This window comes from Zonotrichia albicollis, chromosome 3, assembly GCF_047830755.1.
Source record: "Zonotrichia albicollis isolate bZonAlb1 chromosome 3, bZonAlb1.hap1, whole genome shotgun sequence".
Taxonomy (NCBI): domain Eukaryota; kingdom Metazoa; phylum Chordata; class Aves; order Passeriformes; family Passerellidae; genus Zonotrichia; species Zonotrichia albicollis.
The window spans coordinates 54,110,935-54,128,308 of record NC_133821.1 but is presented as its reverse complement, the minus strand read 5'-3'; the positions used below and the strand labels follow the sequence as shown (position 1 = coordinate 54,128,308).

The following is a 17,374-nucleotide window of genomic DNA, read 5'->3' as shown; positions in this document are numbered from 1 at the left end:
GCCTTATACTGTCACCTGCTGCTATCGTGTCCCGTGCCCAAATACTGGATGTGTGGAGCTCACAGCTCACAACAGGATTGTAACAGGAGCAGTGCTTACATCCCACCTTGTACAAGGGAACTGTGGCCCAAGTCAACTGAAACATCAGCAAACTGCCTCTGTTCCTGCTCAAGAGCAGAAATCAAACTGAAGGACACGGAGTTCCAGCTCCTAACTGCAGGCAATAGCAATCCCTCGGTTCTCTGCCTTTTGCTCCTGTTTATGTCTCCAAGGACACAGAAAGAAAATTCTTGGGTGAAAACTTTAAGTTCCTGAACTGGAGATGGAAGGTACTTAACTCTGCTCTAAATAATAAAATTTCCATTGCCTCAGAGTACTCAGTTCAGATTTAATGGAAGTACAGAAAAAGACTAAAAGCTTAAAGAAGATGTAAATACATTTTCTTTGGGGAATCAAAGTCAGAAAAAAAACCTCTTTCTTCCATTTAAATTCTCTGTATTTCTACTTGCCTATATGGGTAAAAGGTGTAAATAGGAAGAGATTTTCTATTGTAAAGCCTTCTTTACCATAATACACGTAGCATTAAAATAATTTTAGAGAAAAAACCCATCTCTTCTAGAAAGGATTAGAATTTCAGTAGGTTTTTTCTGGATTTATCATCAGGTATTATACCTCCCCCACCTTTTGATAAATATTATCCATTACTCCAGATTTGGTTATACTTCTGCCTATCTGTAGATATTAAGCCTGCAAGCATGCATAGATTGTAATCACCCTGCGATGATTGAAGGAACAAACTACACAGCAGACAGTAATTTCATTCACTTTAAAATAGTTAATTAAGTGAATACTCAGTCAAGGCTGGTAATGTCCGTATTTTACAAAATCTTCTATAGAAACTTTCATTTTAGGTTGTGTCTTTACTACTGTATACCTAAAAGAAAACCTTAAACCAAAAAAAGCAAAAAAGAATGAGGCAGAAATTACATCTGACAATCTGAAGGAACAAAACCTGGAGGAAAAAAACCCTTTATTTCATGAGGGACACCTTGTATTCCAAATGGAATTGTATTTATCAGGGTTTATTTTACTTAGATGCGCGTAAGTGTAGATGCTATATCTGAATATTGCCAGTCAAAATCAAAGTAAAGATGAAAGGCAATGTCTGAGAAAAATAAGTATCTGACTTCAGTCAGCAAGGCAGATTTACCAACAATGCAAAGAGGTGTAATTCTTTATAAACTGCATGCATTTATACAAGCATAGAATTAGATTTGTACACCGTAACTTGAGAACACCGTAAAAACTCTCGAATGAAAATTTTTGTGTGGAAATGTACTAAAGTGATAAAATTTTGAACCAAAATACACACATCTGAAAAACATGTGCAATTAAAAGGTTAAACAGTATCTTCACTCTGCTTCTGCTGCAGTATACTGTTCATCTAGCACATCAATTTTATGTCAGTGATCCCAGATGACCCAAACCAACATTTTCTTGCTTACAGCTAGAAAATTAAATAAAATCAAAACCATTAACTGAATATAAAATGCTGTACTAATTTTATCTTCAATTTGCAGAAAGTCTGAATATTTGAAAGGCTAGCTGCCTGAGATTGCTTTCACTGAGTACTACTTGAAAACAAATTAACACTATTTCTTAAACTTTCTATCCATCTCTATACTTATCCTCAAGAGAAACTAAATGAGGCAAAGTATCCTAATGAGCCCTTTGCACATTTCTGGGACCTGAAAATATCATGACATGTTGATAAAACTTGAACAACATTAAAGAAAAAAAACCCAAAATAACAACAACACACACAAAAAAACCCCTAATTTAAAGAAAAAGCAAAGCAAAACCATGCTGTACGACACAGAGAACAAAACCCAAAATGAACGCAACTTAAACCTGTGAATGGCAGACCAACTGTTCATTGACTTTTCCAATAAAACTAGAGGTTTTTAAGTCTCCGTATTTCCAATATATATACAAGCAGTACCTGTATGTAATGGCAAAATTAACAGAAACACAAAATCAATTCCCCAAGTGCTTCCTTGTGAGACAAGGAAAGCAGTATTTACCTTTCTTTGAAAAATAATTTGATCCTATATGCTAAGTGTCACTCCATGTCACCACTTGAACTGGTCCTCTCTTCTGAGCACCCCACCACCAGGCCCACAAACCTTTCTGCTTGCCTCTGAGCAGCTCATCAGACACAACAGCTTTCTCACAAAACTGGAATTCTCTTAACATTACATTAAGAACAGCAGCTATATATTATCAGGAAGAGAGTTACAAATTTCCTAGCACAATATATCCAAACTCCAGAAGTGGCAAACTAAAGAGTGCTTGTTGGTTGTCACCAGGGCTAGTGTCATGCTAAAGGAGTTTGAATTACATTTGGGAACCTGCTTTATCTGGCCAATGATATCTATTTTTTCTCTCTTTTTTAATCTTAGCTTTCTGGCATCTTAGCATCTCATTCTTTTTCAAACCAGCTATAGCCATTACAAAAAAAAAAAAAAAAAAAAAAAAAAAAAAAAAAAAATCCAGAAGATGCAACTGCAGAACCAGAATCGAATGAAGAATGATTAAAACTGGTGGTATGCATTTCCACATTTATTCCAAATTTCACTCATCTGTGTTGCTTCTTCCTACTTATTCTGTTGCACTGCTGTCAGCTGAAGAAGCTGAACTAAAAAGCAGAGCAGTGCAGAAACCTGGAGCATAGACAGCAAACCAGAATAATTTGATATGACGTGCACTCCAGAAGTCTAATGCACCGTGTATATAGCTGGCAGCAGCATTTCAGATGTAAAGGAATAAGTTGCCTGGAATACTATCAGAACTTTCTGTTTGCTTGTTTGCCTGCACACCAGCACAATAAAGTGTCCGCACGGCATTACAGGCAGGAGGTTGCCCTTCTCCCATTGCAGTAGGAAGCTGTTCAGTGACACTATTCACCACCAGATTGTACTTCCATGACTACAACAGAGACACTCTGTATTTCTGTGGCCTTAAACTTACAAAACTTTGATGTCTGTATGCTTATCCTAGTTGAAGATGACATCATGTTCCCTGAAGAGATCCAGCATAAAACTTCAGCCCAAGCTTTATTCCTTGCACCTGGTAGATAACCACCTCTATGACTGCAGCATCAGTATTGGGTCATTTCAGGAGTTACTGCTCTGTGTGTAATTACCTCATCCTGCTGCCCAAAAAGTATTACACAGGTAAATAAAACATTTCAATAAGGTTATTGCCATCATATCTTGGAAGAAAGAGATAGAAGAGAAGCTCACCTTTGAGCATCAACAGAAAAATGCCCTGATCAAAAGATCTCTACAGATACTGGCAGGCTTTGAACCAAGCTGCTTTCTCAGTTCAAGTTCCCTGAATATTTCATATTTTCTGCATTACAAAGATTTGCATCTAATTATGGCAGAAAGGCCAGATTAAATTTAATACCTCCATTGCATTTATACAGACTAAACCTCTATGCTCCAAGTGAAAATCAAAGTATTTTACATACTTAAATGAACAACACCAGACTAGATGACCTTTAAAATCACCATTATAAGAAACACAATTACAAGTGACTTAAGACATATGGCAAACTTAATTATGCTTAAACATACTGGCTTCCAATCTTTTCAATCATGACAAAAATTGATGTCTAAAATTAAAATGCATTTGAGATTTTAGTTACAGGAGATGCCTAGCAGAATTTACTCTTTTTATGTTACTAAATTCTATTGATAGTGTTTCTCAAAAAAATAAACAACATAACACAAAAAACCCTTTCACTACTTATAGTTAAATATTACTTAACAAAGATGATGAGGATGATTTTGGGGAAGCATGACATGGAATGAAAATCATAAGTCTGAATTTGATCCTCAAAGCTTGGTAGCAACTTGATATGCAGTTACTCCCATTACAGAATTATAAGACCAAAAGATGTATATGTGTATGCTAAATTGTAAGATCCCAGGTGCTTTAAAATGAGCCAAGAAAATGAGACCAATGCTCACAATCAGTGAAACACAAGCACAGAGTAAGCATAAGAATGCAAGTCCATGCAAATGCAGGAACACCAATTTTTCAAATGAAACAGTAGAGAGAATACTAATGAGCAGAGAGGGTAACTACTCATGCTGTATTTGCCCAAGACAACACAAAGGGAGCTCTGCAAGACTGAGCCTCTTGGGGGTTTTGTTGTTGCTGTTGTTTTGTCCTTTTGGTTTCCTATGTGGACGTGATTTTGCCACACCGCCCAACAAAAGGCTGCGAAGTGCTACTCTGGAGCATGAACTGAACATCAGCTCAGAGTAAAGGATGCTACCAGCTACACTGCCAGTCCATCCCCGCATCACCACCAAGGGTTTTACACCTTCTGTGAAAGCTAAACAGAGGGACCACTGGCTAATTCCTGCAGGACCACAGTCCGAGTAGAGATGGCCACAGACATAAGCAATAAGCCATTCAATCGCACCAGTAACTTTAATGACAACAAGCATTTAATAAAGGTGCGACAAGCAGAACTAAATGACCTCGCCCACATTAGAAGTAGATACAAAAAGACTCAGAGCAGCTTCTTCTCCCTCATGGAAGCCCATCTGTTACACACTATGTGGGCTCTCCTTTAATGATTTATTTAAACAGAAGCAATCAAAAGGTTCCGCTCTTCAGTTTAGAATCACATAATTGCTCAGACAGAGGATGAACTATAGAAACAATATGGAAAGCCTATTTGGTCAAAAAAAACTATCACTGAGGAAGAACATTAAAACCACCACCTGAAAAATCAGTTGACAAAACATGGAATCATTCTGGTTATGCCATAGGCACGAGTTTATGTCATACTTGGTATTTTTTGCAACACTTAAAAATGGTGTAAAATTGTTAATAATCTTTAGACATCTTCAAATAGTATTCCAAAGACCGGTTAGGAAGAAAAATAGAGAAGCTTTTGTATTAAAGCTATTAAAACAAATATTTAAACAAACAAAAAAAGGTAGGTTTCTCAGTGCAAAGTACACTGCATGTGTTTCTATTGTAAGACTTTCTTTGTTGCATCTATCAGAATAAAAATGTCTTTGAAATAGAATAAGACTGCTTTGTAGCAAATGGTCATTAACACTTTGATAAATCACATCCTACACAATTGTATATGAAGCACAGAACCTTCTTTTCATAAATATTTCAGTATACAGTAGTGAGTATTACATTAAGCAGCACCACTAGTGGTTTGTGCTGTCCACACAATATTAAGTTTCAGACTAATTAACTGCATCCTTCACAACAGTCAAATGTTCAGCTTTTGGAACAATGACTACAAAAATAGCAGAATTTTTATTATTCTTTGAAGTACATTCTGAACATATTTATTCCTAATTAGAATTCTAAAGCCAAAACATTGGGGTTTATTTTATTTTTAATAAAGCAGATTTTAAAAAATGAACTCCAATAGGTTTTTCTCCTGTTAAAAGTACAAAACACTCTGAGATATTCTGTGCAAGCATACAGAGTGTGTGTATTGAACAAAAGAAAGTAAAACTGAGTGTGATAGAAATGTCCCCAGCTTCCCAAGAAACCCCTCTGCTACATCTAGTCTGTTGTTTAATAAACCTATCCGTTCAATTCCAGAAAGCTTTACTGTACAAGCAGACTGGTAAGAGCTTTCAGACTTACACAAGCAATATCTAAGACAATAAAAGTCAAGGATGGAAACAAGAATTGAACAGAGAGACTGAAATATCAGCCTTCAAACAGTAGTTTGAGTTTTGGTGTTTTTTAAAAGGGTTAAAAAGCTATTTTCATGTGCATGATAGCCTTTATTTTATATTTCCTCTAGAAATTAATGCAGTATAGAAATTCTACTTAACATGACTTGGCAAGCACAACCTAGCAATTAGCTCGGGAAGCACGGTGTCCCCTAGCTGTGTGTGTACACACATTACTTACAGGAGGTGCTTTCCCAAAAGTGTAATAGGGGCAGAAAAAGGCTGAGAACAGCCAGGAAAAGAACTCAGCAGACGAGACAGGAAAACTTGCCCATCAGTACTGGTGATGAGGAAATCACAACAGGAGGGTAGGTTTCATTTCCAGCCTTGGGTTACAAATGCCAATCAACCCAAGCCAGGATTTATAAGCACAATCCAACAATTTGGCAGACAGGCAAGTAATTAGGCTTCAGTTGTCTGGAACACAAGTTTGGTTGTTTTGGGCTGTAAAAGCAGTTCTCTTCTTTGCCATAACAGAACCTTCTGACTTTATAAGACAGGTCTGCTCAATGACCAAGCACAAGACCTTCAGCAATTTCCCCAGAACCATCACGTCTGTGGTCCAGAAGAATATAAAGCTCACACAGAATCAACAGCACCACTTGGTTTCACATGTTTATTGCAAGGATTGATTCAATCAGGATTGATACTAGACTACCTGGGAAACTGTTTCACCACCATTTCAGATAAAATTACATGACCTCTAAGGCTCTGGATTTCCTATCTGTAAAATGGCAATAAAAGTTGATCACTTTTATAGCAGCATTTTGATGGCCTTAGAAGAAAGTCAGTGTCTAAAGGGCAAGTTAGTACTATTCATCCTAAAATGCTAATACTTAGTGTTGCTTGTCAATGCTTCTATTATCCAACATGAAAAGCATATTTTTTAGCATCTCTAAAAATATGAAAGGATTTTTTTGTCAAATTTCCTTCATAGAGAGCACTGACAGCTCTCAGTGCAGTAAGCCAAGCCTGATTTTTGCACTACATCTGCAATATCTTTTATACTTGGGCAGCTGGCACAGAGTGAGAAAATTCATTAACATGCTAATGATGTGTCCTATTTAAAATTCCAGCTCTGATTATTGTGTGATTAAGTCTCTTCCCTTGACGTCTGCTTCCCTATATCTGCATTACTGTGAAAAATCAACAATTATTAATGAAATAAAAAATAGGTGACCAATTTACACACAAGATAAAGACAAACATACACACATATTTTAGCATTTATTTTTTTTTGCCTAATGCTTTCCATACAAAAGAGTATTAAGTTCAGTTAAAAAAAAAAAATCAAAGTTTTCAAGAAGCTCACAGGCACAAAACAACAATTCAAGTGCCAGATGACACAGAAATAGACATGTATAGGACCTAACCTAATCTAGTGCACGGTTGGGCAGGAAAAAAGGCAGAACTGCCTTTCTCTGCAGCAACACAGATTTTATTGGCATAAATGAAACACCAGGCCTAGGGCTGCGATGCAAGTCAGGTTAGCTACCCCAACTCAAATCACACCTTTCACAGTGCAGACAAAGCCAACACAATTACCTCCAGCTCTTTCAAACAACAGCAAAAACAAATAGCAAAAAATTGTATTCCAATTCTTTATGCTGTATTCTCTAAACATATAAGTGCTGTGCAAAATAACACTGTTCCATAAAGGTGGCCTCTTTTCCTCAAGACACCATCTGCATACTGTTTTCCAGAGAGTATCTGAAAGCTTACATTCAATTAAATGTGTTGGTATCAAACCCATGCCAGTGTTCTCAAATATTTTCATTTTTAAAGGGGAAAATAGGGTTGATCACATATAAAGGAGGCAGGGAGGGTGAAAAGGGAAGATGTCGGGTTTCAATTTATGTATCTCTGACTAGCATCTGCTTGACAGTATTTTAGTTTTACACAAGGATAAATTTCTCCTTATGCCTGCAGAATCACAGTAAATTAAAAGAAAACCTACACAGTAAACACCCAGTATTTTGAAATTTATTGTCACAAATTGTGGGACACTAGAGGTCAGATAAAGAAGGTATCTCCTTTCAGCTATATAAATGCAAAAGGGAAAAAAGAACTTATGAACTTATACCATTTCTGTTGCTTCAGCAAGCATCTTGCACAAGCTTGATTTAAAACCTTGCTAAATTAAACCACAAATGAGAATGTACATGTATATTATAGGAAGTTTAATTATACTAAAATAAAAGAGAAACAAAATGGGCTGATTAGAAGGTCAGAATCCTTTTCAACTCTTGAAAATACAAGGAAAGAAGAAGCACTGCCTGATGCGCATTTATGGGTTTTTATCACAATACACTAAATTTGAGGAATAATTTGTTAAAATTTTATCTAGATTCTAGAAAAGCAAGTTATCTAGAAGTCTGTGTGTATATATATTATTCTTTACATTTTTAAAATATGGTCTTAGATTTATTCAGCTGCCTACAAATCTTTTTGTTTCTAAGATAGCTCTGCTTATTTGCTTGCCTATGAAGAAGCTTCATATGCTTCTAAAACAGAGGCACCTTTCTGTCTCTACCCAGCCTACTGCTCATAAGATCCTGAAAAAGGAAAGACACCTCAAAATCCTAAAGCTTTAAAGTAGCTTTCAGGATTGTATTTAGTTTAGAGATAATTACAGTTACTGTACATTTGTAGTCAATCAAATGTTGTTGAGCCTTTTCACTTAAGCAAGCAGCAAGGCCATTTTATCTGCCTCAACTTCAGGAGTGAGTACAGCAGGCAAGAGAGTAAGTCAAGTCTAGGAATGAATGTGCTCTTTGATAATCTGTCAGTACCTTTCCCAGCAATCACAGACAACCTCCCCAATTCCACCATGACCCTACAACCCAAGCACACTGCTCATTGTTGTGTGAGAGCAGCACTTGGCAAGTTGGTTAAACTCCCCCTCAAACACAAGTTTAGTATGAGACTTCTTGCTTTCAGAATCAGGAGTCTCTTGCACCTCATACATTCAGACTCACCACCAAATGTGATATATATGTATGCACTAAACATTTGGTTTTATACACTAAACATGTTCCTATTGTCACAGCCAGACACATCTACTGATTCTGCATAAAGACTTCGTGTTCCACTGTATGGGAACACAAGCACAGCCCCATCATCACTGTGACAAAAATGGGCTTAGAAAAGAAAGGCTTTGAGAACTGGGCCAAAACAGATTTTTTAGAGTGGTATATTGTTGGGGTATCCCTTGTTCCTTATGGCCTCCCCCAACTCCAGGGGGAAGATGAGAGGATATTGAACATACTGCTTCTCTAGGTCACTGCCAGACTTTCCTCAGGACAATCAGTATGTTTTGTGAAATGCAGAATGATTCATCAAACCCAGCACATCCTCAGGAGTTCAGGTCAGAGCAAAAAGCTGTAACAATCTGTAAACTACTCACCAAAGGCAGTTTCTCCTTGTTCAAGTTCTTGTTTCAGTCTGGTGTAATCATCTTTAATTCTCTCTAATTTTCGCATATTTCTGGCACTCAGAACCAACAGTTCATTGAGAAGTCCTTCCAGTCCCTCTTTCTCAGATGTTAATGATCTTATTTCTTCTGCAAGATCCTTTGCAGTGTCAAAATTACTTCCTGCATGTTTAGTGGGGGTAGGGGAAGAAAGAGGAAAAAGACAATGAGACAGACCCTTGCAACATCAGTAGCTCACACAGCAATCCTGGAAAATTAGGCAATTATACTTCCCAATAGCAAGTGAAAGGGGGAAAAAAAAGAAAAACTTCTTTGCAAGCATCATATCATTAATATTACAAGAATAATAATTGTAGCTGATTTAACCTTACATACACAGAAATGGTATTTTCTGTAATTATTGATACTATTTACAGTTTTTCAGGAAACATGTTCCTTAGGGTTCAAATAATGTCATATTGTGATTCAATGACTGTTGCAGTGTGATCTGTCAGACCATTTTCTTCTTTTGGAGGACCCCTCAACACAGTACATTTGAAATAGAGGCCATCAACCTGCTGGACCCTGAAGTATTTCCCTCCTGAACAAAGCAGCCCTGTGCTGGTTTTAGTAACAAGCACCAAAGATTGTTTATGAATGACACATTGCATTTCTTAAATGGCCTGCACCTCAAGCAAAGACCACAGGGAGATGTTCTTCTCAGAGAATCCATTCAGAAGTCACAACCCTCCACTTCCGGCTCTCCCTGAAGAATGAAATGTCACAGACAGGTAGAATGCCTTGGCAGCACCAGCTTACACTATTTTGGAGTTTTTAAAAATGTCTGCTTCCTTTGGACAGGAATACAGAGTAAAAAGTTCAACTCCCAAGTGGTTTAGAGTGTAGCCTAGTAACATTTATCCACTTAACTGTTCTGAAAACCACTTTTATAAGCAGCTGGAGAGGAATGTTTCCTTACTTTGCAAAGAAGTCTTTTGTAATAAATAGAAAAGGACAGTGAGATACTCTGCCACTAAATTATTTTAAACAGCACTATAGTAACAATGCTACATTTGCACAACTGTACCAGAATCATTTTAATGATTGAGATACTTGGCTGGGGGGAAGAAAACCAAACCAAAACATACACACAAAGAACGAAACTCCACCACCACACTTCAAGCTAAAGAATTCTTGATAAAAATAATGTTCATATAGAATTGCCCAATAAAAGAAAGAAAACCTTTAGCATAGGGCTTAAGCTGTGATATCATCCTAAATTAGCAAAATTTTGGTGATATGATCTAATAAGTAAAGGTATTTAGTAAGTAAAGGCACTTAGAAGATTTAGCCTTGAAGCAAATATTAACATAAAACAATTCAGTCACAAAAATGTCTCATCAGCTTCTGAGGTATGTGTAATGACTTTAGACTCCTGAAATCACTTTATAATACCACCAGCATTATTCAGATGTAAGGGTTTCTTTTTGGTTTTGTTTACACAATATGACACACTGTTGCTTAGACACAACAGACCAATTGAAAAGTTTATTTTCAAATATTAACATACAATCCAAACAATCAAATCCACATCAGAATATCCTGAATTATGGCATTACATCTTTCTGACCGGGAGTCGAAGTGTTGGTCACAAAGCCTTAAAAGAGAACACTTAGCCTGCTGTTCAGTTTCTTCAAGACAAGGAAGCAAGAACAGGATGCAAGTGTTTACACTGGTCAGAAGATGGCAAACCACCACCAGCAGCTGCCAGGAGAGGTTCTATTCCTCCAGAATGCCAGAGAGAACAGGAGCACTTCCACCAAACACCCACAGCCATTCTCCTGGAGCAAAGGCGCTGTTGCAAACTCAAGTGGCTCTGTGAGGGCAGGTGTGCCAAAGGGAGGTTTGCACTTACCAAAATTTTGGAAAATAGTTTATCAAATTAGTCAGGTTTGAAGACTGAACATTGCTAAGCATGGTAGTCTTGCTTTGCATTTGGTTTTTTGGTGGTTTCTTTAGTCCCAAGGCTATGATAGTTTCATCCAACCTCTTCCTCATTTAAAGGTGACGTTTTCTTGTTTCTTTTTAACAGACTGAAAGTCCTTAATTTCTAAGTCCCAGCTAAAACCCTATTTTCCACTTCTGTCTTCCAATTAAATAACTATAAACATGCTATACAAATTGTAGGATCATATGGCTTACCAGAGCTTTACTGGGAAACAACAGCACAAATTTCATTACCCTAATTTGTCATGTTTCCAAACAGGCAAAAAAAGCAGCAAAATAAGCAAGACAAAATCACTTGGAAAACTGGCAAATATTCAGATGATTCTAAGGCATCAAGACTTGAGTCCACCTTTATCCACCTGAACTCATCCCAAGCATCAAAGCACAGGAGCCTTAATAAAACATGAAGGTGAGAAAATCTTCATTAGAATCTGGAGCCTGCTGTTACATTTCAGAGGGCAGCAAGGAAAATGGTATGATATTGCATATCAAAGTTTTATACATACTGAATGGATCTGAATCCCCAGAGGAGAAGTTTATATCAAAACTGAGACTATAAGGAAATGGCAGCAGATACAAACCCAAAAGCCAAAGACACCCTACCTGCTGCAGCTTCCCATGACAGCAAAAATGTCTGTAAGTCTGCAGTGAAAATTCAGAAGAACATATAAAAACACAGGCATTACAAGTACCATTATCAGCGAGCTCTGACCTCCATCTCAGTAACAAAAGTAACTGCTTTCTACATGCCATAAGAAGGTTGAATTAAAAATTAATATATAATATAGCTGCCAGCATTGAAAAACATGCCCTCCTGGGCTGTTTTTTTTGTTGTTGTTGTTGTTTTGCTGTGGTTTGTTTTTTTGTGGTTGAGATGTACACCATACAAACATTCTGAAGATATATGTCACGATATTTTATTCTGCTAATGCTCTCAAAATGTTACAATTCCTTTTTTTGATAATTTAATAATTGGTTTGCCTAAATGAACACAGTAACTGTTACTTTGTCAACCACTGGGAGCTATATTTTACACAGCCATACCAGTGAGAGGGTTCTGATTGGCTGATATCACTTAAGTCAGTCTAACTCTTCCCAGGAAACTCAAAAACCATGCAGGCAATAGGACTGCTCACTCAGAAAATACATACAGAGAAAACAAAGCTAAGGAATTCATAGTTTAAGATCAAAGCTGAGATTCTGATCTAAACCAGGATTCTGTGAAGTTGACTGAAGAGCAAGATGCCCCTTTTCCCATCTTTCCTTCTGTCTCACAGTGATCCTTGCTACAGACGTGCAATTTTAGCCACTGCATCCACACCCATATAAACACACTGGGGGAAAACTGGGGCAGGAAACTTGCAGTAGCCAGTGCTCTGAACAGCTCGTGTGCTTGCAGTGCACTGTCATGAGGAACTGAGTATGTACACTTCACTTTGAGGCACTGAACAGTGCCATTACCTCAAAAGACAGCAACAAAAAAATTTAAATCTTCCTGCTTAATCTTGCCCTCTGGGGCTTTCTCCTTCCATGCATCCTTCATCCTCTACAGAAAGTGACATCAGGTAAGCTCCAGCAGCTTGATGTGAATGCCAAAAATACCAGCCAAATCAATTACAACAACCCACACAGGAAAAATAGTAATTTTTTTTTAAATCTCCAGGCAGAAAGTAGCTATAAAATTGCTTTCACTTAGTGTAAACATTAGTATATATCCTTAATTATCCTTAATTTCCTCTATTCTTAAAATTTTGCTTGTATGGTTACAGCTAAATAGTACTGTGCACATCAAATATATTTTCAATAGATTTAGCCACAAACTCATGCCCATTATAACACCTCCTTGTCAGATTTTACTGTATTGGGCAGATTGTGGCCCATTTAGTAGCCTTGAAGTAAAATATCATGATTTTGATACCATTTGTCAGCAACAAATTGATTAAAAATATGGCTTGAAATCTGTGCAATTTTACCAAAAAACAAGAAATATGTTATTAATTAGACTTTATTAAATATTTCCGCCTTCAAAATATACGACAAAGTTAAGAGTCCACAAATTTTTTACTCACAGTTTTTCTCAAATTTATGGCAGAAGTTATGTACATTCATAGCTAGCATTAGTTATGCTTGAAGCAGAGAGAGAAGTCTAAGTCCCACTGAAAATATATATTCATTGTAGTACAAATAAAGGAGTAATTTTTTTCATTAATAATAAAGCATATCTATTTGACACTATCCTAAATGTAACAAGGAATAGACTGATCATTATTTATCATTATCTATAAATTAATTCTTCATATACTTACAGCACTACCTTTAATAATTCATAAGTGAAAATATGCATTTTAGCTTAAGGCATTTGCCACCATATTATTTATCAATGGTACTGGAATTCAAGGCTGAAAATCTTCCACCCTGTGATTAATGAGGGTACAAAGTGATTTCAACACCACAAAAGAAATTGAAGAAAATAAATATCATTCACCTACACACAAAGGAAAGGGAAAAAGCTAAAGACATGACAGAAATGTAAGATTCTGGAAGGACTGCCAGTATGTTTGCACCTCTGAAAAAATAAACTGCAAATGAGGGACAGTCTACCATCTCCTCAAACATTTTACAGAAATCCAGCACATTTGAATTGCAATTATTGTTTTTAAGCAATAACACATGTCAATGCTTTTACAAAGTGTAACACAACTACATGATTGATATAATTCTGAAAGGTAAATGTCAGCTAGAAGAAGGTGAGAGACCCCACAGACATATATTTGGAGGAGCAATCCTCAGTCACAGAGTGCCTCTTGTACCTGGACCTAATCAGTCACCAAGGAACAACTCAGGAATCATTAAAAAAAAAAAAAGGAGCCCAAATAAATAAACCCCAAAGTAATAACATTTCAAATCAGTAGTAACAATGGAGAGAAATATCACTGTCCCCTTCTACGAGTGTTTTTCCTCATGCACTCCAGACCACAGCACAACCTTTCTGCAGGGTGATAGCACCTTCTCGTCACAGCTCTCCCATCCAACACATGTGCTCCTTTGAGCACAAAACCACAGAAAAGAAGCTGCCAAAGAGAACTTGAGCTTCTCTCCTGCTCCAGGGACAGCTGCTTAGGTAAGAGGAGTGAAAGAGAGTAAGTTGTTTCATGACTGACTTCTCCAACAGAAGAAAAGATTTTCTGCTGTCTGGTCACATATCATGCTGGAACTTCAGCTACAATGAATTACCCTTGAAGTTCACTGAAAGCCAGAAACATCCAGCAGCCTGACTTGAAAATGAGATTAAAAAGCATAATGTCCTGGTTTCAGCTGGGATAGAGTTAATTTTCTTCTTAGCGGCCGGTACAGTGCTTTGGATTTAGGCAGAGAATAATGTTGATAACACATTGATGGTTTTAGTTGTTGCTGAATGGTTGTTAGCCTAAAATCAAGGACATCTGAGTTTCCCATGCTCCACAAGCAAGCACACCAGGAGCTGGGAGGGAGCATGGCCAGGACAGCGGATCCAAACTGGGCAAAGGGATATTCCATACCACAGAGCATGATGCTCAGCAAATAAGCTGGGGGGAGTTGGCTGGGAGGGACCAACAGCTGCCTGGAAATGGGCTGGGCACTGGTCTATTGGTGGCAAGCATCACTTTATAGGTATTGTGAATCACTTGTCTGTCTTGGGCTTTATGCCTCTCTCACTCTCCTTTTCATTACCATTATTATTGCTGTTATTTTTATCATTAGTATTATTATATTTTATTTTGCTTAAGTTATTAATCTGTTCTTATCTCAACCCGCAAGTTTTACTTTTTTTTTTTCAATTGTCCTCCCCTACTGTAAGCAGACAGAATGTCCACATTTGCTTTTGGCTGGGGACAAACCACAACACAGAGCTATCTGAAGTCTGAGGGACCATGTGAGTGTTGGTTTGGGGGACTCACTAGCATTAGTTTTCAAATGAGATAACAGGCATGCCAAAAAGTACACTGCTTGCACCAATACATGGTGGCAAATTTTATTTCATGGAGTATAAAGTGAGTGTTGCGGGAAGACATGACCATACGCAGCATTGAATGCTGGAACCAGACACTGCAATCATGAAGTAGAATTAATCTGAATATGCCTCTGCTCCATCAACCCAGGCTGCTGCTGGAATCAAGAATAGGAAATATCTATATAATAGCTATATCATCTGACAAGATGCAGCCCTCTATCGGACTCCAATTCATCAAAAAACTGAGCCTTCATGAAAAGGCACAAAGGGGCATTGCTATTTTTGTCTCTACCTCAACCCTTACCTCAATTCTCAGAAACAGAAAAGCTGAAGAGACCAGGAACACCACTACCTTCCAGAGAAATACAAATTAAGAGCTGTATGCAGCACATCTGGGGAAGAACTCAACATCATACCAAGCCCTATGTGTCCATCCATATTTCTGAATGAAATGACAGAGTACAGCAGGAGCATGAAAACGAGGCATCCACATTAACATAAACCACAGATGGATGGCTGAAAACGTCCTTCTGCCTTCACTGGCATCTTCCAGCCTGATGGCTCTGTCCCCTCTCTAACACACTCATTCCCAACAGGAATACTTAGCACCAAATCTGGGAAGCTGGGGGCTCTTTTTGTTACAGTTGGATCTATGCAGAATTTGCCCTAAATGAGCATCAAACAGCAGCCAAAGAGGCAACAGCCCTAATAGTAAGCTTCGTGAAATATGCTATCTTGTATTTATGTCATGTTATTTATAAAACTGTGTTTTTACATTGACATAAGGAATTATATTATTACATATAATTATTGTACTGCTGGAAATCATCCCACAACATCATTTCCAAGCAGCTCCCACTTGCCAGTACTTAATGAAATAGAGGTAATGGTATTTGTAGGACCATGACACATGGTCTCTTACTGGTATAAAACAATTTAAAGATTTTTCAAACTTCAAGTCATTTCACTTCTGTGTTTGGATCTAATCTGTATTTTCAAAGCCAGAAAGTTAACAATATGCATCTCAGGGATAATAAACACAGTATTTCATTCATGCCTCCTTAGCTTCCCATTAATTCACTTTCTGGCTATCTAGTTCCATGCTCAATATGCATTCTCAAGAGGAAAAAAAGTTCTCAAAGAGTCTATGAAAACATTGTAAAATGTACCTCCGTAAACCTTTTTTATTCAAATATAGGAAAGAGATGAAACAGGACTAAAAATTCATTTTAGTTTGCATCTTCCTTCCTATTCCCAAATTATTTTCTCACTAAGGAAACAACAGAAACACACCATTTCTTATTGTTTCCTCTTGTATAAAACAGATGAAAGTATGAAAATAATTTCAACAGTACTTCTACAATTATGTTCACAATTGATAAAACATCATCTTATTTGAATCTTTTTTACCAGCTTCAAATTATTTAATCTGAAATTTATTCCCTAGAAAAGTTTCATGCTAAATAGTAACACGATACTGAAAGAAAGAACAGAGTATCAGTTACTGACACGTTCTCCCTATAACTGACTACAAAATTTTATAAGCATGTTAAGAGCCACTGTAAAAAGCAGCTGTTGGAAAAATCACATGCAGGTTTCTAAGCACTGACATTAAAGTTGCTTTTTAATAATAAGAGAAAAATCTACTAAATGCTAAACTATAACAGTTCATCAATGAGAATTTACAAATGTGCATATCAACAGTAACATTTCATGACATCAGGAGTACTTGTTACCTATAATTACCTAAAGCTATTGACTTAATAACTGGAACAATATAGGATCCTTCTAATTATCTCTGGAGGAAAATTCTGGACTAGCATCTCCAGAGCATTAACCATTAGTTATTTGTCCCAACAGGCCAATCAGATGTAAGTGAGGTGTTGATATAAAGATTCTGAACTGTAACTGTTGATAAAAATACTTCTTGAACATGTAAGTATGGGCTGCTTTTCCTTTTCCCATAAGAAAGCTCCCTGGATTTTAATTTATTTTATGGCCTTCAATAATCCAAATATTCACAAACTTTCTTTTTTCTCTTGCAAATTTAATTTTATACTTCTTCCCAGAATGAAATAATAGGAGGGAGAGGCATTTATATGCATAGTGCTGTCTCTTATGTCTTTACAGTATCATTTATCATATAGCCTTAAATTCCATGGTGTTGCATTGATA

The 17,374-nt window shown here is 37.0% G+C and overlaps 1 protein-coding gene across 6 annotated transcripts in view; it reads right to left on the bottom strand.

Annotated features, from left to right (window-relative positions):
• Positions 1 to 17,374, bottom strand: part of DISC1 (DISC1 scaffold protein) — a 189,461-nt gene that overhangs the window by 89,346 nt on the left and 82,741 nt on the right. For all 6 annotated transcript variants that reach the window (XR_012579569.1, XM_074537482.1, XM_074537478.1 and 3 more), the window contains one exon: positions 9,196 to 9,384. Coding sequence is in view for 5 of the 6 variants with exons in the window: in XM_074537482.1 (XP_074393583.1) it covers positions 9,196 to 9,384 (189 nt within the window). In the remaining variant the exon portion in view is untranslated. The remainder of the gene's footprint in view (positions 1 to 9,195; positions 9,385 to 17,374) is intronic.